The following is a 20,446-nucleotide window of genomic DNA, read 5'->3' on the forward strand; positions in this document are numbered from 1 at the left end:
CAGTTAATATTGGAGGCCTGAGCTGTTAGGTACAGTGGGAAGCATGTGGACTGTGAATTCAGACTGATCTGACTTTGAGTCAGCCCCATGCCTATTAGCATGATGACCCAGCTGTGGTTAAGATCATTATTTTTAAACTTCAGTCTTCTCTCCTGTAAAATGGGGACACCATAACATACCTCAAACATTTTTTTGAAGTCACACAGAGAGACAGTGTATATGCCAGGGTTTGGTGCATTATGTAAGTGTTCATCCAGATGTAGTTGTAGATCACCACTCATACGTTCCCTCTGGAATGGCAGACGCTGTTGGATAGCAGAAGCAATGACCGCTTCTGGGAACAGCAGTTGGACGGCTTAGATTGGACAGCCCAAGACATCGTGGCATTTCTGGCCAAGTACCCAGAGGATGTCCAGTCTGCCAATGGCTCTGTGTACACCTGGAGAGAAGCTTTCAACGAGACCAACAGGGCAATCCAGACCATATCTCGCTTCATGGAGGTAAGGATCTGTTGTGTGTATCATTTAGAAAAAGCTTACGGCTCTTTTCTTTGATGTGTTGTAATGAAGTCAGAGGCAGGAGGAAAGCTTTGAGTTGGTGTCCAGACCCATTTCCAGCAGTATCCCTCAAGCCTAACAGTTTGGGGTACAAAAGACATTCTATAAATGTTGGTTAAGTCCAGCTTTATTCTTGTGTGGATTCAAGTGTTTCCATCCATTTTCTTCTAGGTTTCCTGGCATCCATAATGGCAGTAAAAATATTTCCTTAAAAAAATCATTATTTTTGAAAGATAGCTGAGCTTTAATTAGGGACAGATTAAATATTAGAAATATAATCCTGAAAATTATGGCATATTGTAGGGATGAATAAAGAGTTTTGGGGATCTGTTCAGTTGGTTATTACTATGACTCAACAGAGGAAATAAGATATAATGATTGCTTCAACTTCTGTTCCCCCACAAAAATCAATATAAGTAACTTTTCTCCAGATTCTTCCAGCATTTCTCTTAAATGTCAGTTAAAAACGAAAAGACCCATTCTTGGTTAAGACTGGAAAAGTACTTTAGAGAGGTTAGATCGTGAGGGTTTAAGTCACGCAATCAGTTCTTGCCTCTCGGGGTGGGGTCTGCCTGGGCTACTGCTTGCTTCCTGGCCCCCAGTGTTCTCATGAAGCCTGTTTTTCCATCAGTGTGTCAACCTGAACAAGCTGGAACCCATACCCACAGAGGTCCGGCTCATCAACAAGTCCATGGAGCTGCTGGATGAGAGGAAGTTCTGGGCTGGTATCGTGTTCACAGGAATCGCTCCAGGCAGTGCTGAGCTGCCCCATCACGTCAAGTACAAAATCCGAATGGACATTGACAATGTGGAGAGAACAAACAAAATCAAGGATGGGTAAGTTGAATCCCATAACACTAGCCCAGTCTCGGGGAAGTCAAGACAGCTGTTATGTCTAGAGCTTCTTTATTTGAATTAATAATTTAGTAGAAATTTCAAGGGAAAAAAAAAAATCACTGGTTACAGTATGGTACATTCATTGCTGGGGGCTATGATTTCGGAGGTCATAAAATATTAGTAACTTTTGATTCAGCATTTCCACTCAAGAGAACTAATCTCAAGAAATTAAGATAACAGAAGAAAAGGAAAAAAAGCCTTTAGGTTCTTCATGCTAACAGTGTTCATTTTTCTGAAAAGGAGCAAACAACCAATAAGAAGGAAATGGTTAAGTAAATTTTGGCTTATCCACTCAATGCAGTGTTAGGCACTAAATGGAAGGTGGATAAAAACCAAAGTAGTCTGTTTATTTTGCTTGTGTCTATTTAAAAATATGTGTACATATTGACTGAAACCAGAAATTAAGTTATGGAAATAAAAAGAGTGGCTTGACAAAGGTGGTGGGATTGTGGGGGATGGGATTTTCTTATTGGAGGTTTCTGAGGAATGTTCAATCACCTGTGGTTTGGTTTTAGGTACTGGGATCCAGGTCCTCGGGCTGACCCCTTTGAGGATATGCGGTACGTCTGGGGGGGCTTCGCCTACTTGCAAGATGTGGTGGAGCAGGCAATCATCAGGGTACTGACGGGCACTGAGAAGAAAACTGGTGTCTATGTGCAGCAGATGCCTTACCCCTGTTACGTCGATGACATGTAAGTTACCAGCAAACTACCAGCTTTATTTGAATATCCAGTTAACTCTGTTCCAGGTAGAGAGAGAGAGAGAGAGAGAGAGAGAGAGAGAGAGAGAGAGAGAGAGAAAGTGAAAATAACTAGCCAGATATAAGTGGTCAGTAATTCCATTCACATGGCAGAGAGACACATATGTACACACACTTAGTAATCCTCCTTCCTTTCTCATCTGTGGTTACCAGCACTTCTGTTTTTTATACTCTTTTTTTACACTTTTGGTCAAAAATTTACCCAATTTGCAAAATTTGTCATGACAAACACATGCAAATACATATACGCACATCCTCCCAAATTCAGAATGGCAGATCTGTAAAAGCAGATTTCCTGTGAATTTGTCTGCCTCCTCTGAATGATTGTTGCACCACATTTTGAAACAATGCATGTGAGACTGAACAAAACCTATTTATCTTAGACTTTTTAGATAGTCTTTTAGCACTTAGTCACTATGCAGCCAAGTTCTCATTATGGGAACTGTGCCCTGGGAGCTAATGATTTCTCATAAAGAATGGGCAGAGGTAGATGTAGTTATTGCAGGCATCTCAAATATGTCAAGTCTCCAAATTCTGGATAGTTTCTTATTCTGTGGTGTGTGTGTGTGTGTGTGTGTGTGTGTGTGTGAAGGAGCAGTATTCCTCTTCTGCATTTGCTCTCTCTTGCATTGAACTACCCATTTCCTTGTATAATGAACTCTAGCTTTTCCAGGCCACTAGAAATTTTGTTTTTTTTTTTTTTTAACCTGAAATGATTTGATAGAATTTTTCAAAGGAAGACTTTTCCAAAGAGCCCTACACCAAGGCTTACTTTAGGAAGGATGTCTTAGGATGAGGGTACTGGAGTTCAGAGGTACTAAGGGCCTTTGCCTATGGTCATGAGTAAGTTCATAAGCAGTACAGAGGGGATTTGAGCCTCAGCTTTTGGGATCCAAAATCTGTGCCCCCTTACTTTGTAGCACTGTATTTCCTGTGCTAGTTTGGAATCTGAAATGTTACTGACAAGAGCCACTGGAAATGCTTCCCTGCAGTGTGTTGAGAATTAAACTAAGCAAGTCAGTCGTGAGATGACCTTGGAGATACTGAACCTCTGTCAGAGATTGAGTTGGGATTTTATTTTTTAGCTTTAGCTTAACACCATCTCACAGCTATCAAGTTACTAAAGCAAGTCTCCAAAGAAATTTGGGTTGGCAATACTTCATTAGCCTAGCTTTTATCTCTATGTCAAACCTGTATATATTGGAGTCTAGGGGCCTGCCCCAAGTGGTCCAGATGCGGTGCTTCTCTAGCATACAGGCTCAGAGGCCTTGGCCTGTGGCTCACACCTGTCTCTTATTCTTCCCTGCTCCTCCTTGCTACCTTTAGCTTCCTGCGGGTAATGAGCCGCTCAATGCCCCTCTTCATGACGCTGGCCTGGATCTACTCTGTGGCTGTGATCATCAAGGGCATTGTGTATGAGAAGGAGGCGAGGCTGAAGGAGACCATGCGGATCATGGGCCTGGACAATGGCATCCTCTGGTTTAGCTGGTTCATCAGTAGCCTCATCCCTCTACTCGTGAGTGCCAGCCTGCTAGTGGTCATCTTGAAGGTGAGGCTGCTTCACTGCTCTTCCTGGCCAGGGAACTCCCAAACAGCCCAGTATGAGCTAAAGGAGGGGAAGAATAAAAGCCAAAACTCTAGGAGGGAAGGGGGAGCCTTACCTGCCATCCTCTCATCTTAGTGTTAGAGAAAGGGAGGTCCAGAGAGGGTCAGTGACTTGCCAGGGTCCACCTAGACGATTAGTAGCTAAGGTGTACCAGAACCCAGGACAGGCAAACATCTAACCGCACCCACTGTCTGTTTTACAGTGTAGCTGTGCCTTTCCTTAGATGTATTAGGTGGTGATTTGAGCCACTGGAAATACTTCTCTGCAATGTGATGAGAATTAAACTAAGCGAGTCAGTCGTGAGATGACCTTGGAGATACTGAACTTCTGTCAGAGATTGAGTTGGGATTTTATTTTTTAGCTTTGAAGTAGCCCACCTTTAGCTTAACACTTAAACTCTTACTGAATTTATAAAACCAATAATCAGAAGGACAACTGTTGGTGCAGTTAAGGTTGTCTGGAAGCAGAGGCTGAGACAGAGTATGGCACATGGGAATTCATTAGAGATCAACAGCTGTGGAAGAGATGAAGCCTGAAGAATTGGCAGAGGGAGGAGTGGAGCTGTGATGCGGGGCCAGTGTCATGGGGCGCTCTGGGGGGGCATCCAGATGCAGGCATCCTGCACTGAGCCGAAGTGTCCGGTTCTTTAGCTTACCCATGATGTCACTCATTGGATATGGGCCACCCTGGGCAGGCTGTGCCCCAGGGCCAGGTGGCTCTCTCTAGCTGTGACAAACCTAGAGATGCTGACACCTAGAGGCCACCTTTTGACAGCCAGATAATAAACCCTCCCTTCAAACTGACTCTGGGCAGTGCCGTTCTGTGTTTGTCCCATACACTAACGTACTTCCCAGTTTTCTTTCTCCATACTTATTTATATAAGGATATATCATGTAAAATTAAATGTTTGTAAAGAGTGGGGAGTGCAACGGGACAGGAACTAACATTCACTATAACCCTGACTACTGTCTGTTATGCATAAGTAGCTACTGACACCAGACATTGTTTAAAACACATTCCATGTGCTGCCTTATTACTTTCTCATTAAATGACCCATTTAGCATGCAAGGAAAGGAGGCTAAGGAAGGTCAAAGCTTCTCCAAGGCCCACAGCAGGACTACAGAATCAAGATTTGATTGCTTTCTCTCTCAGTCAAGAATGATGATCCCGCAGATCATGCAAGTGAGTTCTTGGGCTTGTGGAGGCAGCACATTTAACGAGTCTTTTCCTTTCCAGTTAGGAAACCTGCTGCCCTACAGCGACCCCAGCGTGGTGTTTGTCTTCCTGTCTGTGTTTGCTGTGGTGACCATCCTGCAGTGCTTCCTGATTAGCACACTCTTCTCCCGAGCCAACCTGGCAGCAGCCTGTGGGGGCGTCATTTACTTCACGCTGTACCTGCCCTATGTCCTGTGCGTGGCATGGCAGGACTATGTGGGCTTCACAGTCAAGATCTTTGCGGTGAGTAACTTTGGCCTTTCTGCAGCGGTTGTAGTCACAGCCACAGCAGGTGTTTGACCTCCCCTGATGTTGCCCATGAATCCAAGCAACAAGCTGTGAATACAAGATGAGAGAGTTGTTTTATAAAAGGACTTGAATCTTAGTTCTAGATCCTAATTCCTTTGAAGGCAGGGACTATGGGTTATTAAATTGTTTATGTTTAGTTCTCTCCGTGAATGCTGGTTGGATTGAATTGAATGGAATGTTTCCTGGATCAGATTGTATCTTAAACCTGTTGGGGGTACATTGGGGAATGGCTTTTGGCAATAGATGCCATCTCCACCCTCAACCTCCCAGTTTTGTTGGCCATGTTTAAACTGGCTGCAAAGTCATAGCCACAAATAGACATGAAGGTTCTTGAGGTCAAAGATGGCTCATTCTTGACCCTTGCCTTCCTCGTGTCCAGTGTGGTGTTTGGCTTGAGTAATGTTTTATGAACTGAGGGAGACTTAGGAGCCAGTGCACCACAAATCCCTGAGTTAGATATTTCCTTTCCTTGAACAGAGTAGGAGTAGCCTTTGAGGGCATGAGAGCCCCTGTGAGAGCAACTTGCCAGCTGCCCCCTGAATCACTTATAAGGGAAACTGACTGTCACTCATAAGGAGCTTCAGGTGCCTCAGTCTGGGCCCCATAGACATCTGCAGCCCCAAACAGGCTATTATACAAGATCCTGAATGTTCCCTGGCTGAGCAGGGAGCCCATAAAGACCTTGATGAATGTCACTATGGGTAGGAGGTGGGAGTAGGGGACTGGATAGGTGAGTCTTGGAGCATCCTTGGAAGCATAAAATCCAAAAATTTCACATGCTATCTTGCATGAATTTATAAAATGTGTGTGCATAATGAGTAGTTATAAATGGAATAATTTAATATGCTGTAAGGAAGCCCACTCCCCTAAAGGGACTCTGTAGGTGAATACTTCTGTATCCTATAATTGATCTATTTTGCAAATTCAAATTTCTCCAAGTGTGGAATTTATATTATAAGTCATGGGAAAATGAGAGAGACAAGGAATGAGATTAATTAGATAAGTGACTCTTGCCTCTTTCTCTCAGAGCCTGCTATCTCCTGTGGCTTTTGGGTTTGGCTGTGAGTACTTTGCCCTTTTTGAGGAGCAGGGCATTGGTGTGCAGTGGGACAACCTCTTTGAGAGCCCTGTGGAGGAAGATGGCTTCAATCTCACCACTTCAGTCTCCATGATGCTGTTCGACACCTTCCTCTATGGGGTGATGACCTGGTACATTGAGGCTGTCTTTCCAGGTACACTGAGCCTCCTCCCTGCTTTGGCATCTGTCAGGGAAAGAATTCTGGCTGCAGAGCTTCCCTTTCTTTGTGCTGGAATTTCTTCATGGCCTGGGGCTCCCTGGAAAGTGGTTTGGACTTTAGACCTACGGCAAACAAATAGTTCCAGTAGAGGCAACCAGTGCTGAAAAGTACTACTACTATGGCAATCATTTCTTGAGTACTGTATGTTCAGCACTGTGCAGTGTTTGATATACTGTGGTTCATTTAATTCCCAAAAGGCTACATAGAAGTTTTACTGTTATAACCATTATTTCTCAAATGAGAGAACTATGACTCAGAGAAGTTAAGTAACCTGCCTGAGGTCACTCAGCTCCTAAGTTCTGGTGCTCAGAAGTGAACCCAGTTGGGTTATACTGGATCAGCAAGCCAGGAGATTTTTCCCTGTGCTGACTCAATTCTGTAATTCCATGTCCCCAGAGAGGGTAATTTTACCCTGATTACAGATTGTGAATAATACAATCTGTTGGCTCTAAGCCTTTACATGTGATTGAAATAAAATTAATATTCAATAAAAGCTCATTTTGATACTTTCATTAACAAATCTTCTTGACCAAGTCCGAGAGGAACCAGTCTTAGGATATGTTTTCATACAAGATGAAACTGTGGGAGAGTGAAGGTTTGCTCCATGTAGTTCACCTTCTCATTCTCCTCTGAGGAGGTAGACATGAGACGTTTATCACCCCTTCCTGAACTTCCTTCACTGAATATGAAATTCTGCATCATTGCAGATCTGGATTCGAATTCTGAGTCCTTCACTCATTGGCTGAGTGTCCTTGTGTAGGCTGCTTACCCCTCAAATGAGGATGGTGCCTGCCTCAGGGGGTTGTTCGGAGGCCTCAGAGAAAAGCAGAATGTACACTGTTTTTAGTAGGTTTCAGCGAAGGTTACCTCCCTTTCCCCCCATTCCATTCCAGTCTATTCCTTCTCCAAAGGGTGTGTCAAAGAGGGAGTGGGCTGGCTGGGACACCTGAGGAATACAGGAATGGTGCTCAGCTTGGATCACACCTGTGCTTTGCTTTCAGGCCAGTATGGAATTCCCAGGCCCTGGTATTTTCCTTGCACCAAGTCCTACTGGTTTGGTGAGGAAAGTGATGAGAAGAGCCACCCTGGTTCTAGCCAGAAGGGAATATCAGAAAGTAAGTACTGCTGTCCTGCCCTCCTCCAACCAAGTGCTAACAGGGGCAAGTGATGGATGGATCCTGCACTTTATGCTGAAGTCACTTTAAATAAGCCATTCCTAAAAAACCAAAGGTCCAATGATTTCTCTGATAGGTGGAAGCTAAACACAACAAGGGGAAGAACACACATGCAATAGATTAGATAATGGGGAAGGGAGGGAAGGGAGGGGGGCTAAGCAAAGGAAAGACAGTGGAATCAATCTAACATAGTTTTCCCATGTACATGCATATGAAAATAACACCGTGAATCCCACCACCATGTATATCCATAAGAATGGGACTCTAACTAGAATAAGATGTATTCACATTTTATGCTTCTATAATTATGTCAGAATGGATTCTGCTGTCATATATAACTAAAAAGAAGCAATAAAAATAAAATAAAATATTCAAAAAACAAATAAATACACGAATGCACATAAAAAAACCGAAATTACTTTAAAGACAAAGAAATCTCACACAATGTATCCCTTCCAAATTGTCCCACACCATTCATGTCCAAAGCTATGAACTTGATGGGTCCCTGGGGAACATTTCCTGTTTTCTTGGCTCCTTGCAAAGTGTCTTTTGATCACTGAACTTTCACTTATTGCTCTCTTACTACCATGCTGTCCTAACAAGCTAGCAGGAAGAGGTAAAGGAAGCCTCGCTGCCTGCCTTGTCCTGGCAACCCATATAAGAGTCTGTGTAGGTGGGCACCAAGTGGCTACCCTCGAGCTCAGCCTGTTTCTTTTTTTTTTTCTTTCTATTTTGTTATTGGATCTTTTTAGATATACATGACAGTAGCTTGTATTTTGACATAATATACATACATGGAGTGTAACTTATTCTAATTAGGATCCTTTCTTGTGGTTGTACATGATGTGGAGTTTCACTGGTGGTCTTGTTCTCACTGGTCACTACTTGGAGGCCTGCCGCTCCCAGCGGCAGGTGGAGATGTCCACAGCTCAGCAGAGGTTCTGCCTTCTGGGTTCTCTGTTTAGGTTTGCGCTCAGTGTGGATCCTTCCCAAGTAGTTAGTAGGTCCCTCTTCAGCTGATCTCTTGTGTGTCTGTCCCCTGATGGCCAGTGGTAATTGTACGAAGCTCCTTCACATGCCACTGTTCTGCTTCTTCTCCTGTTGTTCCCACTCTCCTTCCCTGCCTCCTCTCTGCACCCAGCTCCTGTCAGCCACTTCTGGAACCTGACACATTGTTCTCTGTCTTGGTACCTTTGTCTGTACTGTTTCCTCTGGGGGGCACCTTTTCTCCTGCTTTCCTGCTGTTTAAACTCCTAACTCTTCAAGGTCTGGTCAGTATTTCCTTCCTGGAGCAGCCCTCCTAGATTCTCCTTCCTCTGAGCTTCTGTTGCGTGTAAAACAACACATATGCACACACACGCACACACATACACACACATACACACACACATCCTCAACATTTTCATATTAAAATAATTGTAGATTCACTGTGTGAAAGGGTTCCCTTGAATCCTCCATCCAGCGGTGGCACCAGGTGTAACTATAGCATAGTATCAAAACCACAAAATTGACACTAATACAAGTCACACACCTTCATATTCCTCTAGTTTTGACATGCACTCAATCGTGTGTGGTTTTAGGTCTGTATAGTTTTATCATGTGTACATTCATTAGCTCAGTCAAGAAGCAGAACTATCCCATTACCACAAAGCTCTCTCCTGTTATCACTTAACAGTCCCAGCCATCTCCCTTCTTTCTGGCTCCCTGACACCTGTTAACCTAACCACTCATCTGTTTCCAAATTCTCCAATTTTTTAAATTTCCAGAATGTTATGGAAATGGAACCATACAATGTAAATCAATCTCTCTCTCTCTCTCTATATATATATATATATATGTGTGTGTGTGTGTGTGTGTGTGTGTGTGTCTGTATATATATATATATAAAATCTCCCAGCAGAATTTCCTAGAGATCCACTCAAATTGTGGTGTGTATCAACAGTTCATTCCTTTTACTTGCTGAGTGGTATTCCATGGTATGCATGTCATAGTCCCATGGCATTTTCAGATGTCTTTTTAAAACAGCAGTTAGCATTCTGTATTTTAATTGCCAGTCAAGTCTTTCTTCCTCAATAGGCTGCAAAGTTTGCTTTACCATTTAATTCTGACAACAGTGCCAAGAGGGGCCCTAAATAAATATGTATAGCTTCCTGCTTGCTTATAAAACCAGAGTGGCTATGGACAAAAGCTGTTCTAAGAGTCCAAGTGCAGCCCTCTGTGTCTTTACATTCTACTTTCAGTATATTCTATGGGTTCATTCCTTTCTCCTCTCTTTTCTCATAGTCTGCATGGAAGAGGAACCCACCCACCTGAAGCTGGGTGTGTCCATTCAGAACCTGGTGAAGATTTACCGAGACGGCATGAAGGTGGCTGTTGATGGCCTGGCACTGAATTTTTATGAGGGCCAGATCACCTCCTTTCTGGGCCACAATGGAGCAGGGAAGACAACCACCATGTAAGAAGGGGAAGTGGCCGTAGAGTCTACCACTAGAAGGTTCTGCAGTGTACTTAGAAATTCATAGCTGAGGAAATTGGGGTTGGTTGCTAGGGCAAGGATAGAGCACATGAGGGGGTGATAAGTGTAAAACATCACATAATCACAAGTGTGCTTTCCAAGGGTTAGTCTTTGCTAGATATTTTTTCTTCAGCCTAAAGCAGGGTGGGTGTTTTGATGACCTTTCCCAGGTAGGGCTCAGAATTTTGCAGTGTTTTTGGAATCTGAGGCTATGACAGCTTTGAGAAAGGGTCTCCTTCTGAGGTGGTTTGGTCATAACTGTAAAGCAAAAATCTGGAAAGAAAGATTAGACACTGGAGGGAGATGGCAATTTCCAGGAACTCTGTCTCTAAGCAGATGTGGGAAGTGGGCTGTTGGCTCCCATTGTCTTCCCTGGCACCCATGAGGACCTTCTGCCTGACAGCTTCCGGAATGGGTAAGGGCCCCAAAACACTAGTTAGCCTCAGTGGCTTTCAGTATGGCCTCTCAACCATTCCAAAGGGTAGATCTTCGAGGGTGATGTTCTTTTCTTGTTTTTTTTTTTTTTTTTAACATAAAATCAATATATTGTGGATATAGCTGCTGAATATTTTTTAAAAGATACTTGAAAATCTTACCATCTAACACAAACATTATTATTATTACTGGTATCAGGGATTGAACCCAGGGAAACTGAGCCACATCCCCAGCCCTTTTTATTTTTTATTTTGAGACAGATGCTGAGGCTGGCTTTAAATTTTCAATCCTCCTGCTTCAGCCTATTGAGCTGCTGGGGTTATAGGCATGCACCATTACACCCAATTTAAAACAGATATTGTTTTTTTGTCATTGAATAATTTGTTTTGATCTGTCTGTTTTTCATGGATATAACCTTAGGCATACAAAATACATATTTTAAGGCTCACTTTCCATTGTATATTAGAGGATTCATTTTCCAAATGCTCATATTTTGCTTTGTTGGGGATCTATTAGGGTCTATCAGAAAGGAATAGAATCAGGGGGTTGGTACCCCGTGCTCACCGTGATGGGCTCTGCAGTGGTGGGGTGGGCCAGCCCTGATGCCTGCATTTGTTAATTTTGTCCTCAGGTCAATCCTGACTGGGTTGTTCCCTCCTACCTCCGGCACGGCCTACATCTTGGGAAAGGATATTCGCTCTGAGATGAGCACCATCCGGCAGAACCTGGGGGTCTGTCCCCAGCACAATGTGCTATTTGACATGTGAGTACCACAGCATATTGAGAAGAGAGGCCCCTTTTTGGATTTAGAAGTCATGGGTGAAATGGGAGTTAGGCATTTTGCCTTCTTTGGAGATAGCAGTTCTTATCTCTTTAGACACATTGAGATCTGTTTTAGGAAAAGTCAGGAGTGACTATTTAGGCAGGAGATGTCACTTCAGTCCAGATGGCTGATGGGGGATTGGGAAGCAATGGACTTCATCATGTGCTTCTGGAGGGTCTTTCATCCCATCCTTTCCCCTCCTGCACCTGTCCCTAAAGTTCTAGTTCATTGACCACCCCCGTCTCCACCGCCAATCCCCTGGCAGGGCCTAAGGACACTTGGTACCATGGTCCTGTGTTCATTGATCATGACATTTGCTCCCACTCAGCTTGTCCCATCAGCAGGTAAGACCCCAGAGAGCCCTTGTAGTTGATCAGAGAAAACCCATTTTTTTTTTTTAATCTAAAATGAGCAGTTTGAGCTTCTGGCTCCCTAGGAACCTGCTTTTGCTCAGAGTCTGAGGTTCTTTGAGATTCAGGGGACGCTTCTCCAGGTTAATGCTGACCCAGCATGGTTGATGGAACTATGGGTGAGACGTTTGAGGACCTGAAAAATAAATTGCAATTGCTGATGCCTGGTGGCCAGCCCTATGAAGAGTAGGTTGGAAATGATCTGTTACCTCTAAGTTTTGACTTCCTGAGAAGCTCATGTTGTTGTTGTCTGTTGTTCTACCTTGAATCTTTCCTTTTGATTATATTTTTTAGAAATTTAAGGGGATAGTACTGGGGATTGATATGGATAAAAATGATATATGCATTTATGAATATGTCAAAACAAAACCTGCTATTATGCACAACTATGATGCACTAAAAATAAAAATAAAAGAAATTGATAAGTCAAAAAAGAAATGTAGGAATGAAGTGGGAAAGAAGAAAAACATGCACATTGTTTTCTGTTCTGGGTCAGGAGACACTATATCCTGGTGTGTCCTGTAGGGCCCAGAGCTGACCTGCCCCTCTGTCCCCAGGCTTACTGTGGAAGAGCACATTTGGTTCTATGCCTGCCTGAAGGGGCTTTCCGGGAAGCATGTGAAAGCAGAGATGGAACAGATGGCCCTGGATGTCGGTCTGCCGCCCAGCAAGCTGAAAAGCAAAACAAGTCAGTTGTCAGGTGAGGCCCTGAGCGCCTTCCCTGTCTTTCCCCTTCCTCCTCCACCTATCCATACACAGAGGAAAAGCTGCCCAGGGTCCCAGGCAGGGTGGAAGGTAACAGACCCTTTTCCTGGGCTATGTCCCCAGATGGGTGCCTGTCTTCATCTCTCACCCCCTCCTCCTTCATTCACCATCTGGGGCTGGTTCTGGAGCCTATCTTTTGCTCTGTCTTATAGGTGGGATGCAGAGAAAGTTGTCTGTGGCCTTGGCCTTTGTTGGGGGGTCCAAGGTTGTCATTCTGGATGAGCCCACAGCTGGTGTGGATCCCTACTCCCGCAGGGGAATATGGGAGCTGCTGCTGAAATACCGACAAGGTAACCAATGTGTACTCTGAGTCACGGATTTGGGGAGAGAAGGGTTCTTGAGAAGTATGGCTGTATCTCATGGCTGCTCTTGTGGGGGTAACAGAATTGCTTCTCAAAGAAAAAAATGGAACTTTTTTTAAAGCTCAGTGTCTGCTTTTAGTATGGATATGGGAGACCTGGTTGTAAGATACTTGAAGTTTATGCTTCATTACCTAGGGGCCTGCAAGAACAGAAATGGTATAGACTTACACGGGTGTATCGTGATTATACTACGCTAAGATAGATTCCTGAGAGCAGAGGCTCTGTTCATTGTTTTGTCCCTAACTTGTTGCACTAATTTTGTTTGTTGAAAGAGTGGATGAATAAATGAATGGAATGGGAAAGGACAAGAACGCGTTTGGCCGTGTGCTTAGAGCTTGTGCAGCCCTGATGCTTTGGAAAAAAAAATCACTTAGCTTGGCCCCATTTCCTTATCTGTAATAAGAGTGGTGCTTACCTCATGAAGGGTAAAATTAATTAAAGAATATACATAAACCACCTAATATGCTTTCTGACACCTTGCAAGTTCCAAATAATGTGTTGCCAGCCTTGGGGTCATGGCCAGAGGGTTGAAGTCAGCTTTCAGTCTTTCTTGCCTACACCCCTGCCAATGTCTCTATAGTCCTTGCTACTACAATCAATGAGAAAAGACAGGACTCACGTGTCCCACATCCTTGTATTTGTGTCTGGCAGGCCGCACCATTATTCTCTCCACACACCACATGGATGAAGCAGACATCCTGGGGGACAGGATTGCCATCATTTCCCATGGGAAGTTGTGCTGTGTGGGCTCCTCCCTGTTCTTGAAGAACCAGCTGGGAACAGGCTACTACCTGACACTGGTCAAGAAAGATGTAGAATCCTCCCTGAGTTCCTGCCGAAATAGCAGTAGCACTGTGTCATACCTGAAAAAGGTGAGCTGCAGTCTCAGTGCTGGGCTGGGCCGGGCCGTCAGGACTTATTGGCTGCAGATGGCTTGTTCACCTCTGCCCCATTCACCCAAGTTGTGGCCACTGTCTCCCTGCTCTGTACCCTTTCACATCATACTGCCTATGTGGAAAGTTCTAGAGCCCTCTGTTCTCGTAGTGCTAGTTTTGTTGAGTCCCATTTTTCCTTTTTCCTATTCAATGAGCAATGGAGAATGTCCTTTCAGGACTTTATTATGTCGCAGAAAAGAGACTAGCTAAGAGGTAAGAGTTGGCTACAAAATGTCCTGCTATTCCTGCTTATTATCTTTAAATCTCATCGATCTTTACTTTTAAACTATAAAACACAAATATTTATGAAGCACTTATTTCAGACCACACAGACTGGGTGTAAAAGAAAATAATGATAATAGTTATTGTTTTGTCACAATTTTTTTTTCCCATCTGGCATCTCAGAGTACAGAGCAATCCTAGGAAGACAGTACATGATTACTATCCTAGATGAGGGAAGTGAGACCTGTAGGGATTTGTTAGCTTATTTCAGGTCATCTAAAAAATAAATAGCAGGTGGGACTAGAACCTCCAAACCAGACATGTTCTCTCCTCTATCATAGTACATGCCTGAGATTTATTCATGGATTGAAACCAGTGGCACCTAATGCATCTTAATCCTAACCTTGAACTCTGTCCACTTACTTACCTTTTAACTAAAGACTCCTTACTTAAGTGTGGTGTGAGGACCAGCAGCATCAGGATTAGAAATGCAGTAACTTGGGTCCAATTCAGACCTACTGAGTCAGAATCTGCATTTTAATGGGGTCCTAGAATGGTTTAATATATGTTAAAGCTTAGGTTGCATTGAATTAGACAAGTAGCCAGATAAATCCCATGCCTGCAATGATTGGCAAATCCTGGTTGCACCAGGATTCCTGCCAAGCCACAGTTCTGTTGATAGCTCATAACTCACCCCAGGAAGAGAGGCTGTCCACTTGGCACACACATCACACGGTGGCCTCTAAAGCCCTGGCTTCCAGCTTCATGCACACCAGGAAAAGCTTTTGCTGCAGTTCTTACACAATAGAGCTTCTGGAAACCCTCGCTGGCAAAGGTGGTGGTGGCTATACCTTGCTTGGTCCCTGACCCATTCTCACCTCCTTCTTTGCCATCAGGAGGACAGTGTTTCTCAGAGCAGTTCTGATGCTGGCCTGGGCAGCGACCATGAAAGTGACACGCTGACCATCGGTAAGGACTCTGGGGTTTCTCATTCAGGTGGTGCCTGAGCTTCCCCCAGCTGGGCAGAGTGGAGGCAGAGGAGGAGAGGTGCAGAGGCTGGTGGCGCTGACTCAAGGTTTGCTGCTGGGCTGGGCTGGGTGGCTGTGGGAGTGGATGCAGCTTGGTGGTGGTGGCCTAATGCTTGCTGGGGGGCCTGGGGCTTGGTCTGGGAGCTGGCAGGGCAGTTTCCCAGAGAACTGAGATGACTGGGGTTTGGGGAATCCCTTAGGGGAGTGGATCTGGCTGGACACCGGATGAGCCATTGAGTGTCAAGCCAGCAGGGAGGGATTTGAGCTTAGTATATAAGGAAGGTGAGAGCCCAGGAGATAAGAAGCAGCCTTTTAGGCTTTTCATGGCAGTGCATATGGGAACCCAGTGTCGTCAGTAGCATGTGGAACAGAAATCATAACCTGGCCATCTCTGCTCAGTTCTAACAGCTGGCTTTTTCCAGGAAGACTTCTGCTTCTATGAACTGTTTGGTTAGCCTCTATTGAGGTAAATAGAGGGAAGCTCCCTTTGAAAGAAAGCTTAGGAAAGGCTGAAAAATCTCTATGATTTTCTTACTCAAGTTTTCTACTAAAGAATCCCAGCGTATAAGCTGTAGATACCAGATCTTCAACCTCAGCAAGTCATCCATCCATCTATAACACATGGAGTACCCACAGTGTGCCTAGTTGTGGTGATATAAAGTGAATGAGTTACAGTTCTTGTCCCCTGGAATTCTTAGAGTTGAACATGTGGAATGGCTAAAATATCTTGGACAGTATGGTGTATAAGCAGCAGGCTTCTGAGAAGTAGGCAAAGGGGATGACTGGCCTTTGCTGTGGAGCCTCTGAAATGACTGAACCATCTTTACACTGTGGTCCTTGCAGATGTCTCAGCCATCTCCAACCTCATCAGGAAGCATGTATCTGAAGCCCGGCTAGTGGAAGACATTGGGCATGAGTTGACCTACGTACTACCATATGAAGCTGCTAAGGAGGGGGCATTTGTGGAACTCTTCCATGAGATCGATGACCGGCTCTCAGACCTGGGCATATCCAGTTATGGCATCTCAGAGACTACCTTGGAAGAAGTAAGTTGGGTGGCTGACTGTCAAATATAGCAGCCCCAACCACCTCAAGGTCAGACAGGAAGGAAACAGGATCACCATGGGGTTGGTCATTGAGATTTTAGGTCATTGATATCTAGGTAATGTTGGCAGCAGTGAACCAATTAAGATCATAGTGGGAGATAGCAGGCAGGAAAGAAGTACTAGGATTGCCCCTGGTGTGGTTGTGTTAACTGGACTTAATGCATCATAAGAAATGACCAACATTTATAGTCTACTAGGGCCAGGTACCAAGCTGTATGTTTTTGGTGTTTCTTTTTGATTTGCTTTTTTAAATCTTTGTAATCTTGTGTAATCCTCATAACAAGACAAGAAAATTAACTAATCAGGGATGTTGAGTTGGGATTCAGCATGGTAAGTTTGGGCTTCAAAACCCAGGTTGTTTTTATGAAGTAGTAATTCCTCCCTTTAGAGACACATCACAGACTTTGAGGGCTGGAAGGGCTATAAAAGTTGTCTGGCCTGGTGATTCCATGCTAGATTGTGTAGTAGCCATGTGAGGATATTACTGACAATAAAAATTCCAAGTCTCAATTCTAGTGTCTTTGAATTAGGATTTTTGGAAGTAAGGCCTTAACTCTGTACTTCCACTGCATATGTCGTACACAGTGGTCTATAGACAAGAGTTTGGAAATCAGTGGCCTCATTCAGATTCTCCTCTGATGTTTGGACCTCTGCCATGATATTTCTACTTATGGGGAGTCCATGTCTTCCTGACCATTCTGTCTTGACTAACTTAGCACAGTGCTGTTCTGCTTAAAGATTTGAAGCCACAGCCTGAAAGAAACCACTTTACTCATTCCCTATAGGTTCCTAACAGATTTCCTTTGTCTCAGTGTCCTGATGTCATAGCTGTATTTTGAAATGTCTGGACTGATAGTTCTCACCACTAAGGGAATGTTTTCTGGCAAAAATACCTCCCAAATAACTCTGATCAAGTGTTATTAATAAATGTAGCTTCTACTTTCTTTGTCTTAGAGGTGGTAATATGCAAGTCAATAATGTAGTCAGGATAGTGATGGCTATTCTCATAATGTTGGTACTTATATTGTCACCAACTCTAATTTTTCAGATATTCCTCAAAGTGGCTGAAGAGAGTGGGGTGGATGCTGAGACCTCAGGTAACCCTTTTGAGAGGGACTATATAGTCTGGCTAGAGTCTTGAGCAGGCAAACTTCACTCACCAGTGTTGTACCTTTCTCTTCATATTGTTCTTTTTATTTTTTATTTTGATTTTTTTCCCTTTACATTGTTCTAATACAGTCCCATTTTTAGAGTATATGTTTGTTACAGGTAGAGAAGGTTTGTTTTGTTTCAAATAAAGTAAAATGAGGGATTCCTTCCTTTTGCCTTCAGATGGTACTTTGCCAGCGAGACGAAACCGACGGGCCTTTGGAGACAAGCAGAGCTGCCTTCGCCCATTTACTGAAGATGATGCTATTGATCCCAATGATTCTGATATAGACCCAGGTTCGTTTGGGCAAGATCTAGGTTCTATTGTTTGAAGAAGAATTTCTCCTTTATGTTCTTCTCAGCTGTTTTCTTTTGATGAACAAGATGATAGATTCCCTGGAGGGTCCAGAAGGAAGTGGAAAAATGAGAAAAGCCGCTTGTCTTTTTCCAGCTTTGTGCATGTGTTTAGGTCAAACATGAAAGAGCCCATCCTCATCGTTCCTTCAGTTAGCTGAGATCTTAAGATGCACATATTAAAAAAGGACTGCTCTTTTATTGTCTTTTCTGTAGGGTTCAGGTTTCTTGCATACATTAAATGTTTTATTGTTGAATAAGTATTTATTGAATGGATGAATGATTTTGAGAAAGTCAGGGAGGGTAATTTGCTTTCAGTTAATGTGCCCTTAGATGTAGGTATTTTGGATGACTGTGTCCTTGTGTGTTTGAAATGAAAAGGAGAGGTAAGAAATCAAACAAATTTGATGTCAGAGTGTCTCTGTTAGGAATCATTCATTTCAGACAAGAATTTCTACATAATTTTTATGAACAGAGAATTTTCTCACTGTCCCAGTCCATGGCACATGAGCATGTGGCTCTTATGTTCTCCCTGACTTCATGCATTGTTAGTACTTAGATCATTTCAAATGTGTCCATTTTTTAACAAAAATATAAAAGATTAGAGACTGCCATTGTGTGTTCTCAAGTGTGTTCATCTGCATACATGGCCTGTTCCATAGAATAATCTGTAAGAAATCAGCAATGTCTCCACTCATCTGAATGATGTGCGGTAACACCTAGGTAAGAATGTGTGAACATCTCTGCAGTAATCTCAAGGCACCTTCATTCTCTGTACTCACCAAACGAGGACTAAAAGGCAGAGACTGCTCCTGTTGGACATGTTGAGTCATTAGTTTTTCTTGAATATAGAGGTATCATTAAAACCCTTTACCTCTGTGAGATACTTTCAATTTCAAACACAAGCCTCCAAATGGTTTCTGAAGATCTTAGAAGAAGGAATACATCATGTCAAAAACACCTAACATAATAGGTGACCTTCAGTATTGGCTTCTTGCAGAATCCAGGGAGACAGACCTGCTCAGCGGGATGGATGGTAAAGGCTCCTATCAGGTGAAGGGCTGGAAACTCACACAACAACAGTTTGTGGCTCTTTTGTGGAAGAGGCTGCTGATCGCCAGACGGAGTAGAAAAGGATTCTTTGCTCAGGTGAAATATGCTGGTTTCTGGCTTCATGGGTGGGCTACACACTCTCTGACCAGTGAAAGCAGAATGCTGCTGCAGTCAAGATATAGATATTGGAGCTAGATTATCTGTATTTCCATCCCAGTTCTATTTCTTGCCAGTTGTGTGTCTGCCAGCAAATGACTTCTCCAGGCCTCAGTCTCCTCACCTGAAAAATAGAGATAATAATGTGCCTATGACACCATGTTATCCTGAGGATAAACATGAATAAATGCTTAGAATGGAGTCTGATGCTTGGGTTTAGGGGTATGTATGTGTGTATGTATGTATGTCTTTTATTTTAGAGAACAACATAAAAGGGTAAGAGTTTAGAAAAACTGTTAGGTAAATTCAGCTATCATAACATAAGTGATGTTATGCTCAGATGCACTTGACATATGCACTTATTAGAAACATGATTTTTCTCTAAGTTGATGTTTAACTCAAATGATAAAAAGATACCCAGAGAGATCAGAATGTAACCGGCAAATAGAGAAGACTCATACTACTCCCTTCAAGTCAGAGTTTGTATGCTCACTTGCTTAGTTAGAAGAGTTAAAATTATTTCACTCTGTAAAAATTAAGAAATGTGGAGAAAAGTTTATAGAGAGTCTTCCTTACAGACTGTAGGTATGATACTAAGAGTATGAGTTTGGGATATACAGACCTGGATTTGAAGTCTGGTTGTGTTACTAGCTGGCTTTGTGACCATGAACAAGTAACTTGACTCTCTGATCTTTAATAACCAAGTTTTTGGATAGTGGCAATGATAGTAACACCACAAATAACAGCATAGGGTAGTAATGATAATTAAGATAATTATCATTAGAGTACTTTCCAGTAGAATTGCTCACTTAATGATAATTTTCTGCATTGAAGCCCAAGAGCCAGAGTCAATATGAATCCTTAAGTTTTTAAAGGATAAGTTTCTCAGCAATAAATGGAAAGACCTTTGAGTTTACTTGTAAAGTGTGTATGAGTCATTGTTTTCAGAGTAGGTTTGTAGAAAGTTTGAGGAATTTCAAGAAGGAGTTGCGTATTTATGCTTTGAGAGGTGATCATGGCAGACAATGGCTGCTATTGCTTGTGACTGGAGTCACTGCTTTTAAGAATTGGTTTCAGGATTATGGGATCTGATCTCTTCTCAGTCCTCAGATTATAATGAGAATACTGAGGCCCTACAGTGGTGATGTCATGTGGGTACACTTGTATTAGTGTCAGACCCAGGATTCAGGACTTGTGGCTCCTAGTCCAGGGCTTGTTCACTCAGTTTTCTTCTGAGCTGAACTGCGCTCATGACCCATTGTGGTCTTTCTCATCTTCATGGGAAGAAATGCAGGACCCAGAATTCTGAGTCACCC

At 43.2% G+C, this 20,446-nt stretch overlaps 1 protein-coding gene and 1 long non-coding RNA gene across 4 annotated transcripts in view; one reads left to right on the top strand and one right to left on the bottom strand.

Moving 5' to 3' along the window:
* Abca1 (ATP binding cassette subfamily A member 1) overlaps positions 1-20,446 on the top strand; it is a 135,150-nt gene that overhangs the window by 80,604 nt on the left and 34,100 nt on the right. For 2 of the 3 annotated variants that reach the window (XM_048783274.1, XM_048783273.1), the window contains 17 exons: positions 303-500; positions 1,189-1,394; positions 1,970-2,146; positions 3,541-3,763; positions 5,057-5,278; positions 6,372-6,576; positions 7,644-7,757; positions 10,101-10,272; positions 11,399-11,530; positions 12,558-12,700; positions 12,918-13,055; positions 13,779-13,999; positions 15,281-15,359; positions 16,156-16,358; positions 17,467-17,515; positions 17,751-17,864; positions 18,922-19,070. In XM_048783274.1, coding sequence (XP_048639231.1) covers positions 303-500; positions 1,189-1,394; positions 1,970-2,146; positions 3,541-3,763; positions 5,057-5,278; positions 6,372-6,576; positions 7,644-7,757; positions 10,101-10,272; positions 11,399-11,530; positions 12,558-12,700; positions 12,918-13,055; positions 13,779-13,999; positions 15,281-15,359; positions 16,156-16,358; positions 17,467-17,515; positions 17,751-17,864; positions 18,922-19,070 — 2,745 coding nt within the window. Of the gene's footprint in view, positions 1-302; positions 501-1,188; positions 1,395-1,969; positions 2,147-3,540; positions 3,764-5,056; positions 5,279-6,371; positions 6,577-7,643; positions 7,758-10,100; positions 10,273-11,398; positions 11,531-12,557; positions 12,701-12,917; positions 13,056-13,778; positions 14,000-15,180; positions 15,254-15,280; positions 15,360-16,155; positions 16,359-17,466; positions 17,516-17,750; positions 17,865-18,921; positions 19,071-20,446 lie in introns of all 3 variants that reach the window. The other variant, XM_015492234.2, reaches the window with a different exon arrangement.
* LOC125610676 overlaps positions 17,582-20,446 on the bottom strand; it is a 28,189-nt gene continuing 25,324 nt past the window's right edge. The window contains exon 3 of the long non-coding RNA XR_007340671.1: positions 17,582-19,254. This is a non-coding gene — a long non-coding RNA (uncharacterized LOC125610676). The remainder of the gene's footprint in view (positions 19,255-20,446) is intronic.

Source organism: Marmota marmota, unplaced genomic scaffold (genome assembly GCF_001458135.2).
Source record: "Marmota marmota marmota unplaced genomic scaffold, marMar, whole genome shotgun sequence".
NCBI classification, from domain to species: Eukaryota; Metazoa; Chordata; class Mammalia; order Rodentia; family Sciuridae; genus Marmota; species Marmota marmota.